The sequence below is a fragment of the Larimichthys crocea genome, chromosome XVIII (genome assembly GCF_000972845.2).
Source record: "Larimichthys crocea isolate SSNF chromosome XVIII, L_crocea_2.0, whole genome shotgun sequence".
NCBI classification, from domain to species: domain Eukaryota; kingdom Metazoa; phylum Chordata; class Actinopteri; family Sciaenidae; genus Larimichthys; species Larimichthys crocea.
Genome location: NC_040028.1, coordinates 15,823,703 through 15,839,722, shown reverse-complemented (window position 1 = coordinate 15,839,722; position 16,020 = coordinate 15,823,703). Strand labels below are relative to the sequence as shown.

The 16,020-nt window shown below is 39.0% G+C and overlaps 2 protein-coding genes across 3 annotated transcripts in view; one reads left to right on the top strand and one right to left on the bottom strand.

The window, feature by feature from the left end:
- The window catches only part of gpc6b (glypican 6b), a 77,248-nt gene extending 67,875 nt beyond the window's left edge, over positions 1-9,373 (top strand). For both annotated transcript variants that reach the window (XM_019274153.2, XM_010735591.3), the window contains 3 exons: positions 5,030-5,166; positions 5,933-6,108; positions 6,238-9,373. In XM_019274153.2, the coding sequence (XP_019129698.1) occupies positions 5,030-5,166; positions 5,933-6,108; positions 6,238-6,443 (519 nt within the window). In that variant the 3' untranslated portion in view covers positions 6,444-9,373. The remainder of the gene's footprint in view (positions 1-5,029; positions 5,167-5,932; positions 6,109-6,237) is intronic.
- dct (dopachrome tautomerase) lies at positions 7,942-13,213 on the bottom strand. Its single transcript, XM_010735586.3, has 8 exons — positions 12,494-13,213; positions 12,085-12,384; positions 11,841-11,941; positions 11,028-11,194; positions 10,704-10,883; positions 10,477-10,612; positions 10,177-10,378; positions 7,942-9,852 (listed from the first exon to the last, which is right to left on the bottom strand). Exons 1-8 carry the CDS (start codon positions 12,780-12,782, stop codon positions 9,677-9,679), a joined length of 1,551 nt encoding a protein of 516 aa, XP_010733888.3. The 5' UTR covers positions 12,783-13,213; the 3' UTR covers positions 7,942-9,676.
- Between the last annotated feature and the right edge of the window lie 2,807 nt (positions 13,214-16,020).

Genomic DNA, 16,020 nt, shown 5'->3' with positions numbered 1-16,020 from the left:
GTGCTGCAATGCATTACAGCATATACTCAGTGCTGTATCCAATGAATAAATCTTTATTATAGGTTAACTTCCTGTTTTCCTGTTCCTGAAGAGACAGAAATAGCAGGAACAGAGACAGAACGAAATTATAGATGATGGATTTAATTACATTTCTGATTACATTTATATTTATCAAACGATGAATCATAAATTAAGCGACAGAGAAAATCAGAGCGATCACACAAATGCTCTACAGCTCCTTCCCATCGTGGTACGATGTGATGTTTCAAATGAAGACGTGGAGAAAAGGTGGAAGAGGGCAGGTGTTATACAGTCCAGAGATGACTGAGCATACTTTCATATCACAGTCGAGAGAGAGACCAGAGGTTTTATTCACAAAGCTCCTTGGAGTAACAGTCTTGGTTTAAGAACACGGGTCAGCTTGCCATGAAACCTTCACTTTCGCTTAGGACTGTTCTAACAGAAAGAAAGACCAAAGAGACAAGAGACCAAAGTCATGGCGGGGAAGCAGAGAGAGAGAGAGAGAAACACAATGAAGTAATATATGGTTCATGACAAGGAGACAGAGGGCGAAGGAGAAAAGAGGAAGGGGAGAAAAAGTATCTATCTTGGGTAGCTTTTCATTCTCAAGGTTTTTATCTAAACACAAGCTCTTACACAACAGAATAAGTCTTTTCAATCATTACCAAGTCCCATTAAACACAAACAACAACAGACATTATCAATGGACTGTCACGCCGTCGCCTATCTATCCATTTTTGTCTGCTTAAGGCCAGATCATGGTGGCAGCAGACTAAGCAAGTTAAGTCCAGACATCCCTCTGCCCAGCAATGTTTTCTAGCCCCTCCTGAGGGATCATAAGGTGTTTCCTGGTCAGATAAGATATTTATCTTGTTCTGGGTTATCCAGGGGTCTCCAGTTGCCCAAAAAACCTCCAAAGGGAGGCAACCAGGAGCCCGAATCAGCTCATTTCAATGCAATGGAACAGAGATTCTACCCCTAACTCCCTCAGGATGTCTGAGCTCCTCACTCTATCTCTAAGAGTGAGTCCAGCCACCATTCATTTCGACTGTTATTCTTTCGGTCAGTCCACAAAGCTCCTGCCCACAGGTGAGGGTGGGTTGGGATATACTGTAGATTGATTGGTAAATCGAAGGATTTGCCTTCCGGCTCAGCTCTCTCGTAACCATAGCAGTCTGGTACAACGCCCACATTAGTGCTGACCTCACACCAATCTGGTCATCTCTCACTCAATTTTGTCCTCCACTCATAAACAAGACCCTGACGATATTTTAACTTCTTCTCTTGGAGTGCCAGCTCACTTCCATCCCAGCGGGAGCAATCCACCGTTTTATGGCAGAGGACCGTGGCCTCGGATTTGGAGGTGCTGATTCTCATCCCAGCCACTTCACACTTGACTGCAAACCATCCCAGTGTGTGCACTATACAGCGCAGAATGTGTATTGATCCGCATGCTGAAAATTACCCATCAGAAGCACTCACAGTTTTTGCTAAAAAAAATAAATAAAAAATACACTGACGACCTGTTACAGTGGTATTAGGGCTGAGTTCCATACATTGGGGTTAAGAACTCATAAAGGATTGAAAGAGACACTAAAGCAGGGTTGGCTTTGGTCTTTTGATGGGATTCGTTGACTTAGTTGGAGAACAAAATAGAAAAATAACCCTTTTCCTTTGAATGTTCAAAGAAACCTGTAGCACCTCCGAACCTGAAACCTAATGTGAATCTATATCTTTCTGAATATGTAACAGTGCTACTGTGAGTCGCAGGGTTTTCTAGAATAATATAAAAAAACAATACTTTATAAACATCCTTTCACTGTACCTGAATGACAAAGAACCGGTCCTTAACGTGAAGTAGAATATTCTATTACAGTTCTTCTCTAGGCACGCGTTTTAATAAAACTGTTAACAATATATATCATGCCTTAAGTTAAGAAACATAGAATATAGATGATGTTATGTAACAAAGAACAGAAAAAGAGCAAGGCCATGTACATGCCTGTAGGAAGAGCCATCCTCGTAAAGACCATGGCAATATAGAAAATATATTCAGTTCTTCTGTTCTTCTTTCTTTTAGTGCAACATAAGACAGAAAGTGAAAAAATGTTACCATACAATTACAATATATATCTTGCAAAAAGAGAGAAAGCAAAACATTTTCTGCAACAAGTCCCCTGTATTATATATATATATATATATATATATACATACATATACATACATATACATACATACAACTCCATTAATATTACAATGAATACTAAAGGAAATGTCACCTTTTCTTTTCAGCTACGTTTTAAAAAGCTTTAAAAATATGATAATTAACATCAACCTATAGAGGTCCTTCAGTTTATCTGAAAAGCACTACATTTTGAGATACTTGGTTTTTATTTCACAATGATAAGCACATCCATGTGCTAGGACTTTATGGCGATACGTCTAAATACTTAATTTCATCTGGGATCGGCTCCAGCCCGCTGCGGCCCTGCAAAGGAGCAGTTCTAGTTAATGGATGGACTTCATTCATTTGTCATATTAAAACATTTTTCTGTGTCACTGGAAATCTTCATCGTTCATGCATACGCAACCGTACAGTCAATGCACATAGAAGCCGTGTCTGTCTTCTCCTGGCACTTCTAATAATGTGACATTTTCATGTTTTGCTTAAGTTCATGAGGTCATGTGCAAGAAAAACTGATAATGTAAATGATTGCGGCTCACGCATATATTGAGTAAATGCTTCTATCAACCGCCTTGCCAAGCTTTATTAAAGAGCTATAGGTATCATACAGTTATACCACATTTAATGTCATGAGGAATTAAAATAGCTTTCACATATTGTCATAATAATAACTCTTTACAGTGTCAGGGAAAACAAAATACAATTTAATATCCTGATGTGAGGCGTGGGGGAAGGTGATTTTCCTGTGATCTTCGTTCTGATTTTTAATGAGAATATCAACCCTGTCAGTAACCGGCAGCTGATTGTAATGAGGATATCTGCTCCACACACACTTCCTCTCTCCTTCCTCACATACCATCACTGAAATGGTAAAATGGGCACGCTTTCCTGTCTTAACTGTAGACTTTTTGTGTGTCTAAGTGTTCCATTAGTCTCACAGCATGCTAAATACAGTCTCTGTTTGACCACATGGGGATTCATGTGGACATGAAAACATTAGTAAATGTAATTGATTTTAATTTAAAATGTGCTTCCCCTCATTCATCTCCACTCTGTATTTTCTCTCGGGTTGCTCTCGTGCCCTCGTTTCTAAAAGACATAGTGCCATCTAGTGTGCGTCGCTGCCGGTTGCACGGCGGGGCTGCATGTTGCAGTCGTATTATTTATTCATGGGCAATGCGCAATGAGGTGAGAGGCTTTTCTCAGAGGCATTTTTGGTGGTGTGAAAAAGCTCAATGTTTCCTCCTCTTTTGAAACTTTATCCTTTAATTATCAGATATTTAAGATGTTTTAGGTTCATCAAATGATTTTATTTAGTTCCCAGTAGATTTCTTTTAGTTATATGTAGCAGTAGAGCATTTTATGTAACTGCTAAGACTATGTATAGTGCAGTAAACATTCAACATTAGGCGTACAACATATATGTCAATACTGCACAGCAGAGAATATTATGAAATACCAATAATCTTTAAGACGTTGACATCCATCGCAGGATATTAAATAGGATAAATGTGGACTTTATTTTCAGCTACTTGAAACATGGCAGTACAATTATAAGGTGCAAATAAATAGTTGCATCACTAAAACGGTAGTATGTCGTTTCCAGTTTATACTTTCTATCAGCCTGGATTTGCCAGCCGATGCTGAGAAAAACTCACTTGTTAAACTAAACTTAATGTGTGAGGTTTAGTCAAACATTGCCAGTCAATCTCTTGCATTGAGTACAGCTTTGACCCTCTGGGCAGTATCACAGCTGCTGAAGTGCTTTGGCATCAGTGTGACAGGATTAACACATCAAAAGCAGAGTCGGGGCCTACAGCAGCGTCACACAGTCAGTACAGCACCTTTCATGTTCTGCTCAGGTTCACTACAATTTCACGTAAGCCAACAGCAAGTCAGACGGAAAAAGATAATGGGGCCAACCTGCTGCTATCAGGCTTTCCCTCAGCTTCAGTGAAATATGTCAAATTCTGTGTTTGATGAAAGATTGGAGTTCAACAGGCTCGAGTCAGGAAACGATATCTGACTGTGTCACATGGCCAGGATGCAAAGGAGCATTTAAGTCTGACATTCAAGCTGAAATTATTGCTGCAAGCCTGCATGGTCTTACTTTTCATGATGCAAACATTCGATAGTCAACATGGGAGGGGAAATTAAACCCAAATAATTTTTTTGGGGAAGTCAGAGAGTTAAAATGTTTCAGGACATTCTATAATCCCCTTGATAAAAAATGTGGTAATGAGTGAAGGTGGGGAAGTTTTATAATGACTCTACAAATGAGAGTAACAGAGATTTTTCATATTTTCACATTCACATTTATATATATATATATATATATATCAGAAACTTTAAAGATGTCTTTTAGTGTCTGTATTTTCTCTCTGATCCGTTTCTACAAGACGTTATGGTAATTAGAAATATTGTTGTAAGGCTGTGAGGGCTCCAGCTTGAATAAAGTTAATTTAAAGGGTATGGGATGAGTATCATTGTTAACACATTTGTCTTTTATACTTAATTTTCTTATTCTTGTCTTATTAAATAAATTCCAAATTGGTTACAAATGTGTGTCCAGCTTGTGTTTGATATTCTTTTTCAGAGCCACGTCTCCTTTCCTTTATGATTTACTGTATATATGCCGTACATGTGCATGTATGTATCATTCTTTACACCGTACATGTGTATGTATGTATTATGTATCATCGTGTATATGCTGTATCTAGTATATATCATTTTCAGCCGTAACTCTAAGGCTGCAGCTGGAACACACACTTGATTTGCTGTTGTTGCTTTTCTCTCATGTAATGACCTCTGTCTTTGTTTAAGGTTCTTGACATAAAAGAGAAACTGAAGCTTTCGAAGAAATTTTGGTCCAACCTGCCTGAGGCGATGTGCGTGGAGGACAGAGTGACCGCTGGAAATGCCAGTGATGACGAGTGCTGGAATGGACACACCAAGGGCAGGTATGAGCGCCAGTGCTCGGGGCTAATGCAGGCTAACACAAAGGGTCCAAAGTCTGTTCGATTCGACTAATGTTAATCTGTCTAATCCTAGAATTAAGGACTAGATTACTTTCTTTCACTGATACTTTCAGGGTGGTCACAGTTTTTTACCAAAAAGATAATTCTGGTTTAGATTCATCCTTTGCTGTCTAATATAATTTTCTTGGAGGGTAACTGTATTTTCATTCTTTAAATGTGCAACCAGCACGATGCATCATCTGATCTGATTTCAGAAAAATATTTGCACATGCTGTCCAAATGCCCACAGCTAATTCTACCCTTTATCCTGGTACTGGGATGTGGAAGCTGCTGCTGTTTTCTGCGGCCAAAAAAAAGAATATCGTCAGTGAAATCATTCCTCTTTTGACTCTAGCATTGTGTGAGCCGAGATGCAAAATGCCCTCACATGATGGCCTGCTGCCTATTTAACAAGGATGCAGGCAGCTGACATGTTTTCCCTGGAGAAATGTCTCACAAGTACGTAAGAACATTATCCAACGTGATTAGGTCATATGTTACTGTTATGACCTCAAAGAGGGTTTCTCACATGCCGGTTAGGAATTAGACCCATAGTTGAACCTTTCTCTGGTTCTCTTTCTTTCTTAAGAACACTGGATTTGTGTCCCTATTATTTTTTTCATTGAATCAGCATTCATCAGATTCCTTGTCCTTTTACCATGTGAAAAAAAATACACCACACTTATTTTATTTTGCTTTATTTTTAAAGGTACTTCCCTGAAGTTCAAAAGGATGGATTGACCAACCAGGTGAATAACCCAGAGGTGGGTGTGGACATCACCCGCCCAGACACCTTCATCCGTCAGCAGATCATGGCTCTGAGGGTAATGACCAACAAGTTGAAAAATGCTTACAACGGCAACGATATCTACTTTCAGGACACAAGTAAGCAATCTGTGAAAATGTTGCACACTGTAGCTTTACAGTTTTGTGAAATCTGTTTTTTACTGTCGCCTAATGTAACATTTCCAGCCATGTGCTCAGTCTGGCTTGTGTTTTGTCACGGTGTTGCAGGCGATGAAGGCAGCAGTGAAGGCAGTGGCAGCGGCTGCACAGAGATCAGCCCCACAGACATGGACGGTGCTGCCACTGAAGCCCCAGTGGTGGAAGCTGACCGGAGTGGGCCTGTGGATGACTCTGCCCCGCTCCGTGCACCCTCTGTAGCCCTGCCAACCATGCTGGCCCTCTCAGCCCTGGCACTCCACCGACAATGGAGATAATGCTGGAGGAACTGGCTAAACATGGACAGCAGGGTTTTTTCTTTTTTTCTTTTTTGCAGTTTTTGTATTCAGGCAGACTGGAGCTACAGTCAAGCAGACAGTATTCAGGCTGCCAGTCTCGGGGCTAGAGGAGTCTGCTCTGAAAAAAGAGAGCAGTCAAGCATTGTGATTTCCCACTTTCCCAAAGATTGTGCAGTGCCATCCTTTGACTTGATATTTCATGGCATCTCTTCACCATCTAACGCTGATGCCGGCCCAACAAACTCTGCTTCAGAGATTTCTTGCACATATGGCAGGTATTAATGTAGGTCTCCATGTGGAAAAATATAACACGCACTTTGATTGTTTTGATTTTTTTTTTTTATGCAAAAATTGTTTGTGTGTTGAAAAATGTTGAGAATGTGGTTATTTGATGCACCTAAATGAGGCACAATAAGTTTAATATATGTTTAACATTATATTTTGAAACAATTACAAATGATAATGATGGAATTCAGGAACATGTGGTTTCCACCTAAAATCTTAATCCAATCCTTGTTCCATTGTCTTTAAATCAAGTGCCAATTATTGATTTTTGATGAAATGTGATTGAACATTCATCAAAGTTGTCACAAATCTATATTTGTTCTAAGATCAGATACAGCCAGTGGTGTAGTGGTGCATGGAAAAGTAGGTATACCCTTAATTTACACCTCCAGTTTGTTTGTTTGCAAAAGATAAATACCCCTTGTAATGAACAATGACATCTAAGACTCCTGCATATTCAGCTCACCCAAAAAATGGGTCAGTCATATTTGGAAGTTGTCACTTAACTTCTGCCGCTTGAGTTCAGGAAGTAGGGATCATGATGAAACCAACATAAGCCACAGACAGATGAGACTACATAATTATGTACTACGAGTGAAGTATTCCTTACTCCATCCACTCATGAAAATTGGACGCTTTGCCATCCAAGAAAAAGAATTCAGCTTGCACAACACTACAGAAACATCAGAGGGGATTGAGCAGTGGGTAGACCCGATGCCGACTGAAAAATAAGTGGGTATACATATACCTTGGTATACCCTACACTACACCACTGGATACAGCCACTGAATCGTGTTGCTTTATCATGTGTTTCACAGTCATTTCAACAATGACGCTCGAGAAGCTTGTAGGTTAAGTATATCACGTGTTGGTCCTGGATCTGCTGTGCTCCTAGCTATCCACTGGAACTGTTCAACAGCCGCCTTGTGCTAAAACAAACATTTTGTTAAAAGGGATAAGATTGACATTTTTTATATACTCATTTGCCTTGCAAACAAGTGTATTATCTAAAAAAAAAATTCTCATATCATGCTGGTTTCTTAGGCTTGGCTTCAGGGGTAGACAACCTGGACAGAATTCACCTGGAGCTGTTGTTATCACATAGAGACAGTGCCACAAACATAGTGCCATCATAGGTATGCTGGTCCTGGTGTGTGATCAATGAATTCCTACCAGAGAGGGCTTTTTTTCTTCTTTTCATTTTGCTTTTTTAATAAGAGCTGTTACCCAATGTGTCTCCATAATCATTTTATAGCATCAGTGACCTGCATACAAAGCCTCACAGCCAAAAGAGAGACACAACTATTAAAAAAATCCCAAACTATTTGAACGGTTAACATTACAAAGCCTTATAAAGGGAGTCCTACACCCTGGTGTGAAAACATGACCTTGTTCTCTATATTGTATAAAGGTATATTGCAGTATGAAAGGGAAACCCATTCAATACAGAAGATCTTTATAAAAATTTACAGGAATCAGGGCCCATAAAGACAGAACGGTCTACAAGCATTGCCACAAATATCAAACATTTTTAGAAGTTCCAGGAATTCTGGATGCACGTATACAAGAACAACGTGAACAAAAAGAAACAAACAAAAAAGAAACGTTGTTTGCCACGTCTGTGTATGTGATTGAATAGCCAATGCTTAGCTTGTAACTGCTTGGATAAAATAATCGTCAAAATGTGCGTTGCGGTGTGTGAAAACCTACAAAACAGAATTATTGACAGTTAAAAAAAAAAAAAGTCAAGTTCACTGTCGCTATTTCTGAAATTTTATTACCACAGTTATGTAAAAGGTGAGGGGATTTATTAAGAGACGAAGTAGCAAACAGCACACGGTGGTTACTGGAAATGCAAAGAAAGGGGTCCCTAAATTTATCTGTAAAGCTCGAATGGTTATGTCTGCAGCACAGACAGGCTTGAAGCCGACCACAGTCACCTGTGAAATGAGAATCTGTGGAGACTGGACAGGGCTGAATGCTTCAGTGAAGCTCCTCAGTAGACCGTACTTACAGAGAATGTGAGAGGCCTGGCAGTGCTGAGGGGGGCGGACAAAACCAGCCTGTATGTACATCCACTGTTCTCTGAGAGCTCGTCAGCTCCATAACCACCAGGCCAGCTAAGCTTACATATCCAAGGAATTAACCAGTGTTATGCCCTTAGCAGTATATCAATGAATATTTGTTATGGTTTTCATTATTGCATTTACATCAGCGTTTGCATCCACGTTGCAAGAAAAAAAAGAAAATACATCAGATGTGTCATTTAAAATGATTCTTTATTATGAATATTGATCTTACAGGATGCCCTTTTTATGTTTTGTATCATTGAACTTTTAATGGTAATATTTTTGCAATAAAATGTTGAAAATGGATGTCTGGTCAGAGAAATTATCTGAAAAATAGAATTAGCGGGTAACACTAAGTCAACATTTTTTTTTTTTTTACAATCGGTGCATTGCCGTATGAAGTCACGTGCTAATCTTGTCAAGAGTTTGGGTTTCAAACTAAGAGGGGTGAAGAACTAGTTGAGCAAATATGCCTTATTGTTTTTCCAATGCAATTAAGGTGATTGCATTTGTGTTTTGTTACTGTTCTTGAGAATAAATATTTATTAAAAACATTCCAATAGATTTGTATTTGTGGTGACTGTAAGAGATACAACTTTATGAAAGACAAAGATGGAAATGGAGTAATTTTTTCTAAGCTCACTAAAAGAAATTTGATTGGTCTCACTTAAACTCAAATTGAGATATGATTAGTACTTTCTGATTCTTCTTAAATTAGATTAACTGTAGTATGTAATATATCTATAAATGAAAATGTGATTTGCTTACAGGATTGATATTTTCCTCACAGGGTCCGCAGAACACAGAACTGCTCCATCCCTCTTAGGTATAACTGTTTTTCATGTCTGAACAGGTGAACTATGCTTCCTCTGTGTATTTCCTATTTGTGAAGTCTGCCTTTATCAGAGGTTCAAAGCCTCTGTTTTTCCGTTGACGCAGGTAGAGCACAAAGATAAGGAGAAGCACCAGGAGACCGATGAAGACTCCCCCCAGTGTGGAGCCCAGCACAAACACAGGCAGCCCTCCATCTGCGTCTGTAAAGATGAAGTACAAGTGAGGATAAATCACAGAAACCTTTTTTTTTTCCAGCAGAAAAATATGTAAATCTCATTCATTATATTAAAATAAGATGTTTGCTCCACTGTAACAGATAGATAGGTTTGATGAAGCTGTGACATTGCTCAGCTAACGACTTCCAAACTAACTTTTTTACTGTGGTTTGCAACAAAAACACTGGAATTACAACAACAGATGATAATCCCATTAACAAGCTCGAAAAAAAAATAGAGTTTATTTATCAGCCCTAGCCTGCCACCACCGGTAATTTGTGCTTGAGTTTTTCTTTAACACTTTCTTACCATCCAGGGATACGGCATAGGAATATCCCAGTTGCTCAGATGTAACATAAATCTCCTCGTTAGTGATTGGAGGGAAGAAGGGAACCATGTTGTAATCTCTGTTGTGACCAATGGGTGCCATCTCATCCGGGAAAGTGGCGTTGGATGGAACAAACCTTCTCATCCACTCATCGAAAATGGCATCAGTGAAAGCGTGGAGCACCTGTGAGATAAATTAGCAGAAAACACCGCAGTGATTATAAAGACAACAGACCGTGACACCGTGTCATTTCAGAGTAAACCATGAAATCGGATACTGACCAGGAAAATGGGGTCGTTGGCTGCAGAGTGAGACAGGGCGCTGGTTCCATTGAGCAAAGAGTGGACGAGGTTGTGAAGGTTATTGACTGATTCGTCCAGCTCTCCGTCTGGTTTTTCGTACCCTTCAAGAGCATTCCTGTCATGTACAAAGTACAAAGTTAATTAAACAGTTTTGAGTTATTGTCAAATTAAAATGATTACTCATGTAAAAAACAATATGATTGTACCTAAAACTAAAGGAGGAGTTGGTGAAGTATGGTGGGCTGTCAAAATCTCTGATTCCAAGACAGCTTCTGACGTCGTTCATGGTCGGCATAGTCCTGTTACCTTCCTCCATTATCCCTCTCTGAATTACACCCTCATTGGTGCCATTACAGAGAGTCACCAAGCGATTGTAGTCATCCAGACTGGAGGAAGAGGAAACAATGAAAACATTATTGGTTGTTTTGATTTTCTATATTAATTTGCCCCACAACTTTTATTTCATTATAATCCAACCAATAATTATTGAGTCCTTTTTTTTTCTCCTTCCATTAGTATTTTGTGCTCACCTGTTGCACACCACCCCCCATCTGGAGAATCTGGACTGGTTGCTGATGAGGGATGGGTTGTCTGGGTTTCGGCCTCCCAGCATTGAGTCGGTACAAACATCACACTCACTTTGCCCGGTGGCAAAGTTCCAGTAAGGGATCGCAAAATTCTCATCGCCGGCCAATCTCTGCAGGGAAGACACATTATATTGGTATTAATTTACATTGATATTACAAATGTTTATTTTGATCATCACCTGATGGACAATATATTTGTGAGAGATAATTTGTTACAGTGTAACTGTGACTCCTTTTGTCTTCCTTGATCTTCCCGTCTCTATCCTTCTATTCCTTTTTTTCCCCCCAAATTTTGCACCAATTATCTGCATTTTAAATATCTTCTTTATTCATTCAGGAATTATAAATATTATATTCTTACATTTCATACTTGGAAGGACAGCATGTGAAATTAAAAAACTCTTGAATTTGATATTTCATCTTGTAATTCACATCAACAATCCAGTGCATGATTTTTATCTGTGCTTTTAAGAATGTATTTACCAGAATGTTATTTATTAATAAAATAGATGGATAAATTGCGGGATCAGACACTGATGTCCAAAAAAATATAATTTTGAATGATTTGCAAGTAAAAATCTGATTATCAAAAATGAGAAATATTCATTTTCACACTGACAAGAGCCTATACTAATATCTCCTCGACTGTTTGGTTTGATCAAAAATAAACCTTTTGTAGGTGTTACTGATCCATCCAGTCATGCCAACATGCCAGTCATGCCAACATGAATTAGTTTAATAACAGACTACACATACCTGTAGCTCTCTTTCCAAGCTGAGGAGGTGATACCTGTGCCAAGTGATGAATGCTGGTCCTTTGTGTGAGAAATCAATGGCTTTGAATGGACGGCCAGGACCTACAAGGAAACCAATGGTTTAGCAATCTCATTTATGCGATCATAAGGCAAAAATATGCTTATCACACACTATTATATGTAAAAGAAATATCAATACAATTAAATATATATGAGTATGTTAAGAAATGTGACTATGCTCTTACCAAGAAGAGTGTCTCGGACGGAGTAGTAATGCTGCCAGACAAAGAAGTCATAGATGGAGATGTTGGCAACCTGGGGCTCAGTTCCATTTGGTCCCAGGAGTCCCAGCCAGTGCTGGGTGGCAATGACATAGTCTGGATGTGTGGTGGTCTTAGACAGTTCAAGAACATCAAGGAACTTCTGGAGCTCTTCGGGGGTCAGGGAGTGGATGTCCCTCCGGACCACAGGTGCTTTCCTCTGGTCACAGTTTGGTCCGGTCCAGCCAAATTTACACTGACCACAGTCGTGCCCTGCAAAGTTACCTGCAGCACGGAGAGCAAACTAAACATGTCAAATCATGTTGATGTTGTCGATGATGTTCCAGGTTCAACATTAACCAAGACAATGTCTGAAAAAAACTACATGACTCACCAGTACATCTGCAAGTCTGATTGAAGAATTTGGTCGGCCATCTCTCTCTGTCATCGACGTTTCTCAGTCTGTAAGGTCCTCCCCAGGGTTTGCTGTCGACACGAACAGGAGAGCAGCTTCCTCTCCCTGACAGAGAACCGCACACATTGGCGGCATCTGATCCCAAAGAGGGACAGCACTGCTTGGACAGGATCCCCTCGACTGTGCAGCACACTCGAGGAAACTGAGCCTCTGCAATCTCAGGCCAAAAGAGTAAACAAAAAAGGCCAAGACTCAGCGCGTTCCTCATATTTTACCAGTTTGTTTCCTCCAGTTAATGGTGATGAATCACTTGGTACATCAACTTTGAGCAGTGAAATGCTCAATTGGTTCTCCCTGAAGAGTGTGGAATCTCAGTCTGCTACGGTCCCCAGTTGTGTATTTTCAAATTAGATTCAGTGATAGTTTTAACATCTGTGGAAACAACGCTTAAAGCCAAATCATGTTGTGTTCCACTTGGGTGCATGCACATTAAGAAAGACTGAAATTTCTGTTCTTGCTTTTGTAGGAGGATTAAGCCGTTGGTCTTGTGACCATCACCTGATTGCAGAGCTGTGAGCTGTGAGCTGTGAGCTCGGGTCTGGATGAATACCAAGGAAATGCCTGAGGGGACTATTAAATGTTATACAGTCTCTTTGTACCAAAAGTCTGTGTGGGTGATTTGTTGTTAAAAGTTAATCAGAGAAAAAAATAATGAAAGAGGCATAAAACATAGTTTACACGCACCTGTACAGACATTTGGTCAAATACTAAATTAATTATGTAATAATGTGTGAAGAAATACTATTTATGGGATAATTCTGATGACAAATTTGAAATAGAAACATTTTCTTTAAACACATTAATTGATTTGTTCAGACATACTCATCTATTGTAATAAAAAGAACTGACTTTGGAGCCTGGGCCAGCCAGAATCTGTTGTGTAAATCTTAATGTGGGACTAATCACTTTAATCCAGCACAGAGTATACAGTTTTCAGATTTTTTAGCAGCTTGGTCTACTCTCAGCTTTCTATTTCACTTTTCTCCCCGGGTGAAGGAACCATTAATCCTTAACCATTACTGCCTCTGACCGTTTTCCCTCAGAAGCCCTCCTGAAATACTGAGGAATTTCTACTCCTGTGCCATCAAGAGCGTCCTGATGAGGAATAACACCGCCTGGTATGGCAACAGCATCAAACAGTTGCTGATCCCACAAGGCCCTGCAAAGAATGGTTTGTTCTGAGATTACAGACATATATTTCACTTGATTCACATGGTTGTACCTTAGGCCCTACAACCTACGCACCAGCACCAGGCATATGTCTGCAAAATTCGCAACAATAAACAATAAATGACAACAATGAGGAGTCTATAAAACTGAGCTTTATGAAATGTGTTTCCTAGAAGTACTGCAGTGTTTAACAAAGTTTAAAGTAAAAATTATGCAATAAACAATATAAAAATATTGACATGGTCCTTGAAGAACAGAGAGCTTTATGTCTGACTTCTTTAAAACCGTCTGAATGACGAAAAATACCGAAAGGCAGAATATTTATCCTTTGGTAATGTTCGATAACTACGTCAAAGACTTCTGAATTATGTGGATCATGGTACATCAAGGTCAAGGTACATGAATAGACAGCACTACACACAAATTACAAAATTTCCATCCATTTGAATGACATAGTTTTAATATAGATCAACTAATGAACATAATGTGAAGCAAGTAATAAGATTTATGCAATAGTACTAAGAAACTCAACACTACACAGTAGTGTAGTAGTTGCCAGAGTTATGTATTTGATATAAATAAAGTCAATTTGTTTGCCCAAACCCAACAGTGAAAGTGAATGCAGTCAATTTGAGTTTATTAGTACTATTACATGAATTTTATTACTTGTTTCACATATTTTTTTGAGCGTAGTTTGTATTTTCTTTGTGTGTTTTTGTTTACCATATCAAATTACCTCTTTGATTAATAAAGTCAAGCATGATTGAATCGGAGCGACTCAGAGAGTAGAAGAAATCAATAATATACTAAATTCTATTAGTTAAAAACAACATGAATATATTGATGTAATTTCCTCCCTATTTACTTTTTTGTTTTTATTATTTACCCAAATAAAGGTCATAAAGGTCAAATATTTACCCACTCATTCACACTTCCATGAGGTTTTACTTGTGACTAAAAGCAAGACCCGTTCTATATTTTCCTGAGAAGTCTTTACAGATGGTGGCTGGATAAGATCATATGATTTCTAACTAACAGCTCTCCGCAAATCATAATGTCATCCAAAGTTAAATAGCCTATTGTTCAGAAAGAGGAGCGCCACAGTCCTAAAGGAAGCTTCTTACTGGGAGAAACTTCTGATGATGAAATGCCCCGTCAAGAGGCCTGGCATGTGACTGCTGACGGTATGCGCATGCAGTATCCAGAGTTAAAGGTGAAGTTAGTGATTCAGGACAGGCAGATGAGTGTGCCCTGTTTACCATCCCTCCCACTCCAGCTTCCCACTTTCCGTCATTCCCCTTCCCCCTGACCTGTGCATGAGCAGGAAAGCTCCCTGTGGCTGATTAGCTCAGGGACATAAACTTTTAGACTTTCTGGAGTCAATGTATTAATGATTACAGTAATAATTCAAACCACATAAAAGCATTGGTTTCTAAGTATTTCTATAGTCAGTTTGGTGTCATGTCACATACTAAGCATATCTAAATGCATTGGAAATAAAACAATCAACCTTTATTATAATATAAAATCATGTAATCTGAATTTAAACTTGCAGCACATCAATACTTTTTAAAATTATATTCACCTTTTCATGACTGAAATACCTTTAAAGTGGTAAAGTATCAGATAAACATGAGAGTCTGTTCAGAACACATGTAAACACGGCCCCCGTGAGCAAAGTCATGTGTGACCACAGAGTCTTTTACATAGCTGGTCCCGTGTGGTTCACTGCACTCAACGGGATTAGTGAGCAGAATTCCTGGACGAAGTAAAGTGGAACGTCTCTGTGGAAATCATTTCACTTTTATTTCAGCAAACGCGCCTGTGACCAGTTTGAGTAAAGAGGTAAATGAGTGATCAGACCTCAGGTTGTGTGTGATTCCAGGGAAATTTACCAGTGACTAGATTGTTCATCACAGTCATGGCTCGTCATGTGAAGGAAAATATGATGTCTTGCATGCAAAAAAGGAGAATGCATCAAATAAAAAACACACTGACTTAAAGGTTTAGCAAACTAACTTACAAGTAAATGTACAAAGACTTGATGAGCTCCTTCAACACAAACTCACGGAGGTGCATACTGGAAATATGTGAAACATTTTGAGTTATTGGAGGTGAAAAGAAAAAAACATTTAAGATAATTTATTCATGAAATTTGAACATTTCCATGCTGAACAGAGATTAGGAGTTTGTAACTGAATTTATTTATACAAATACAAATGTATAAACATTCAAGAACAGACACAGAGTTGTAACATACATTACTAATAAACATA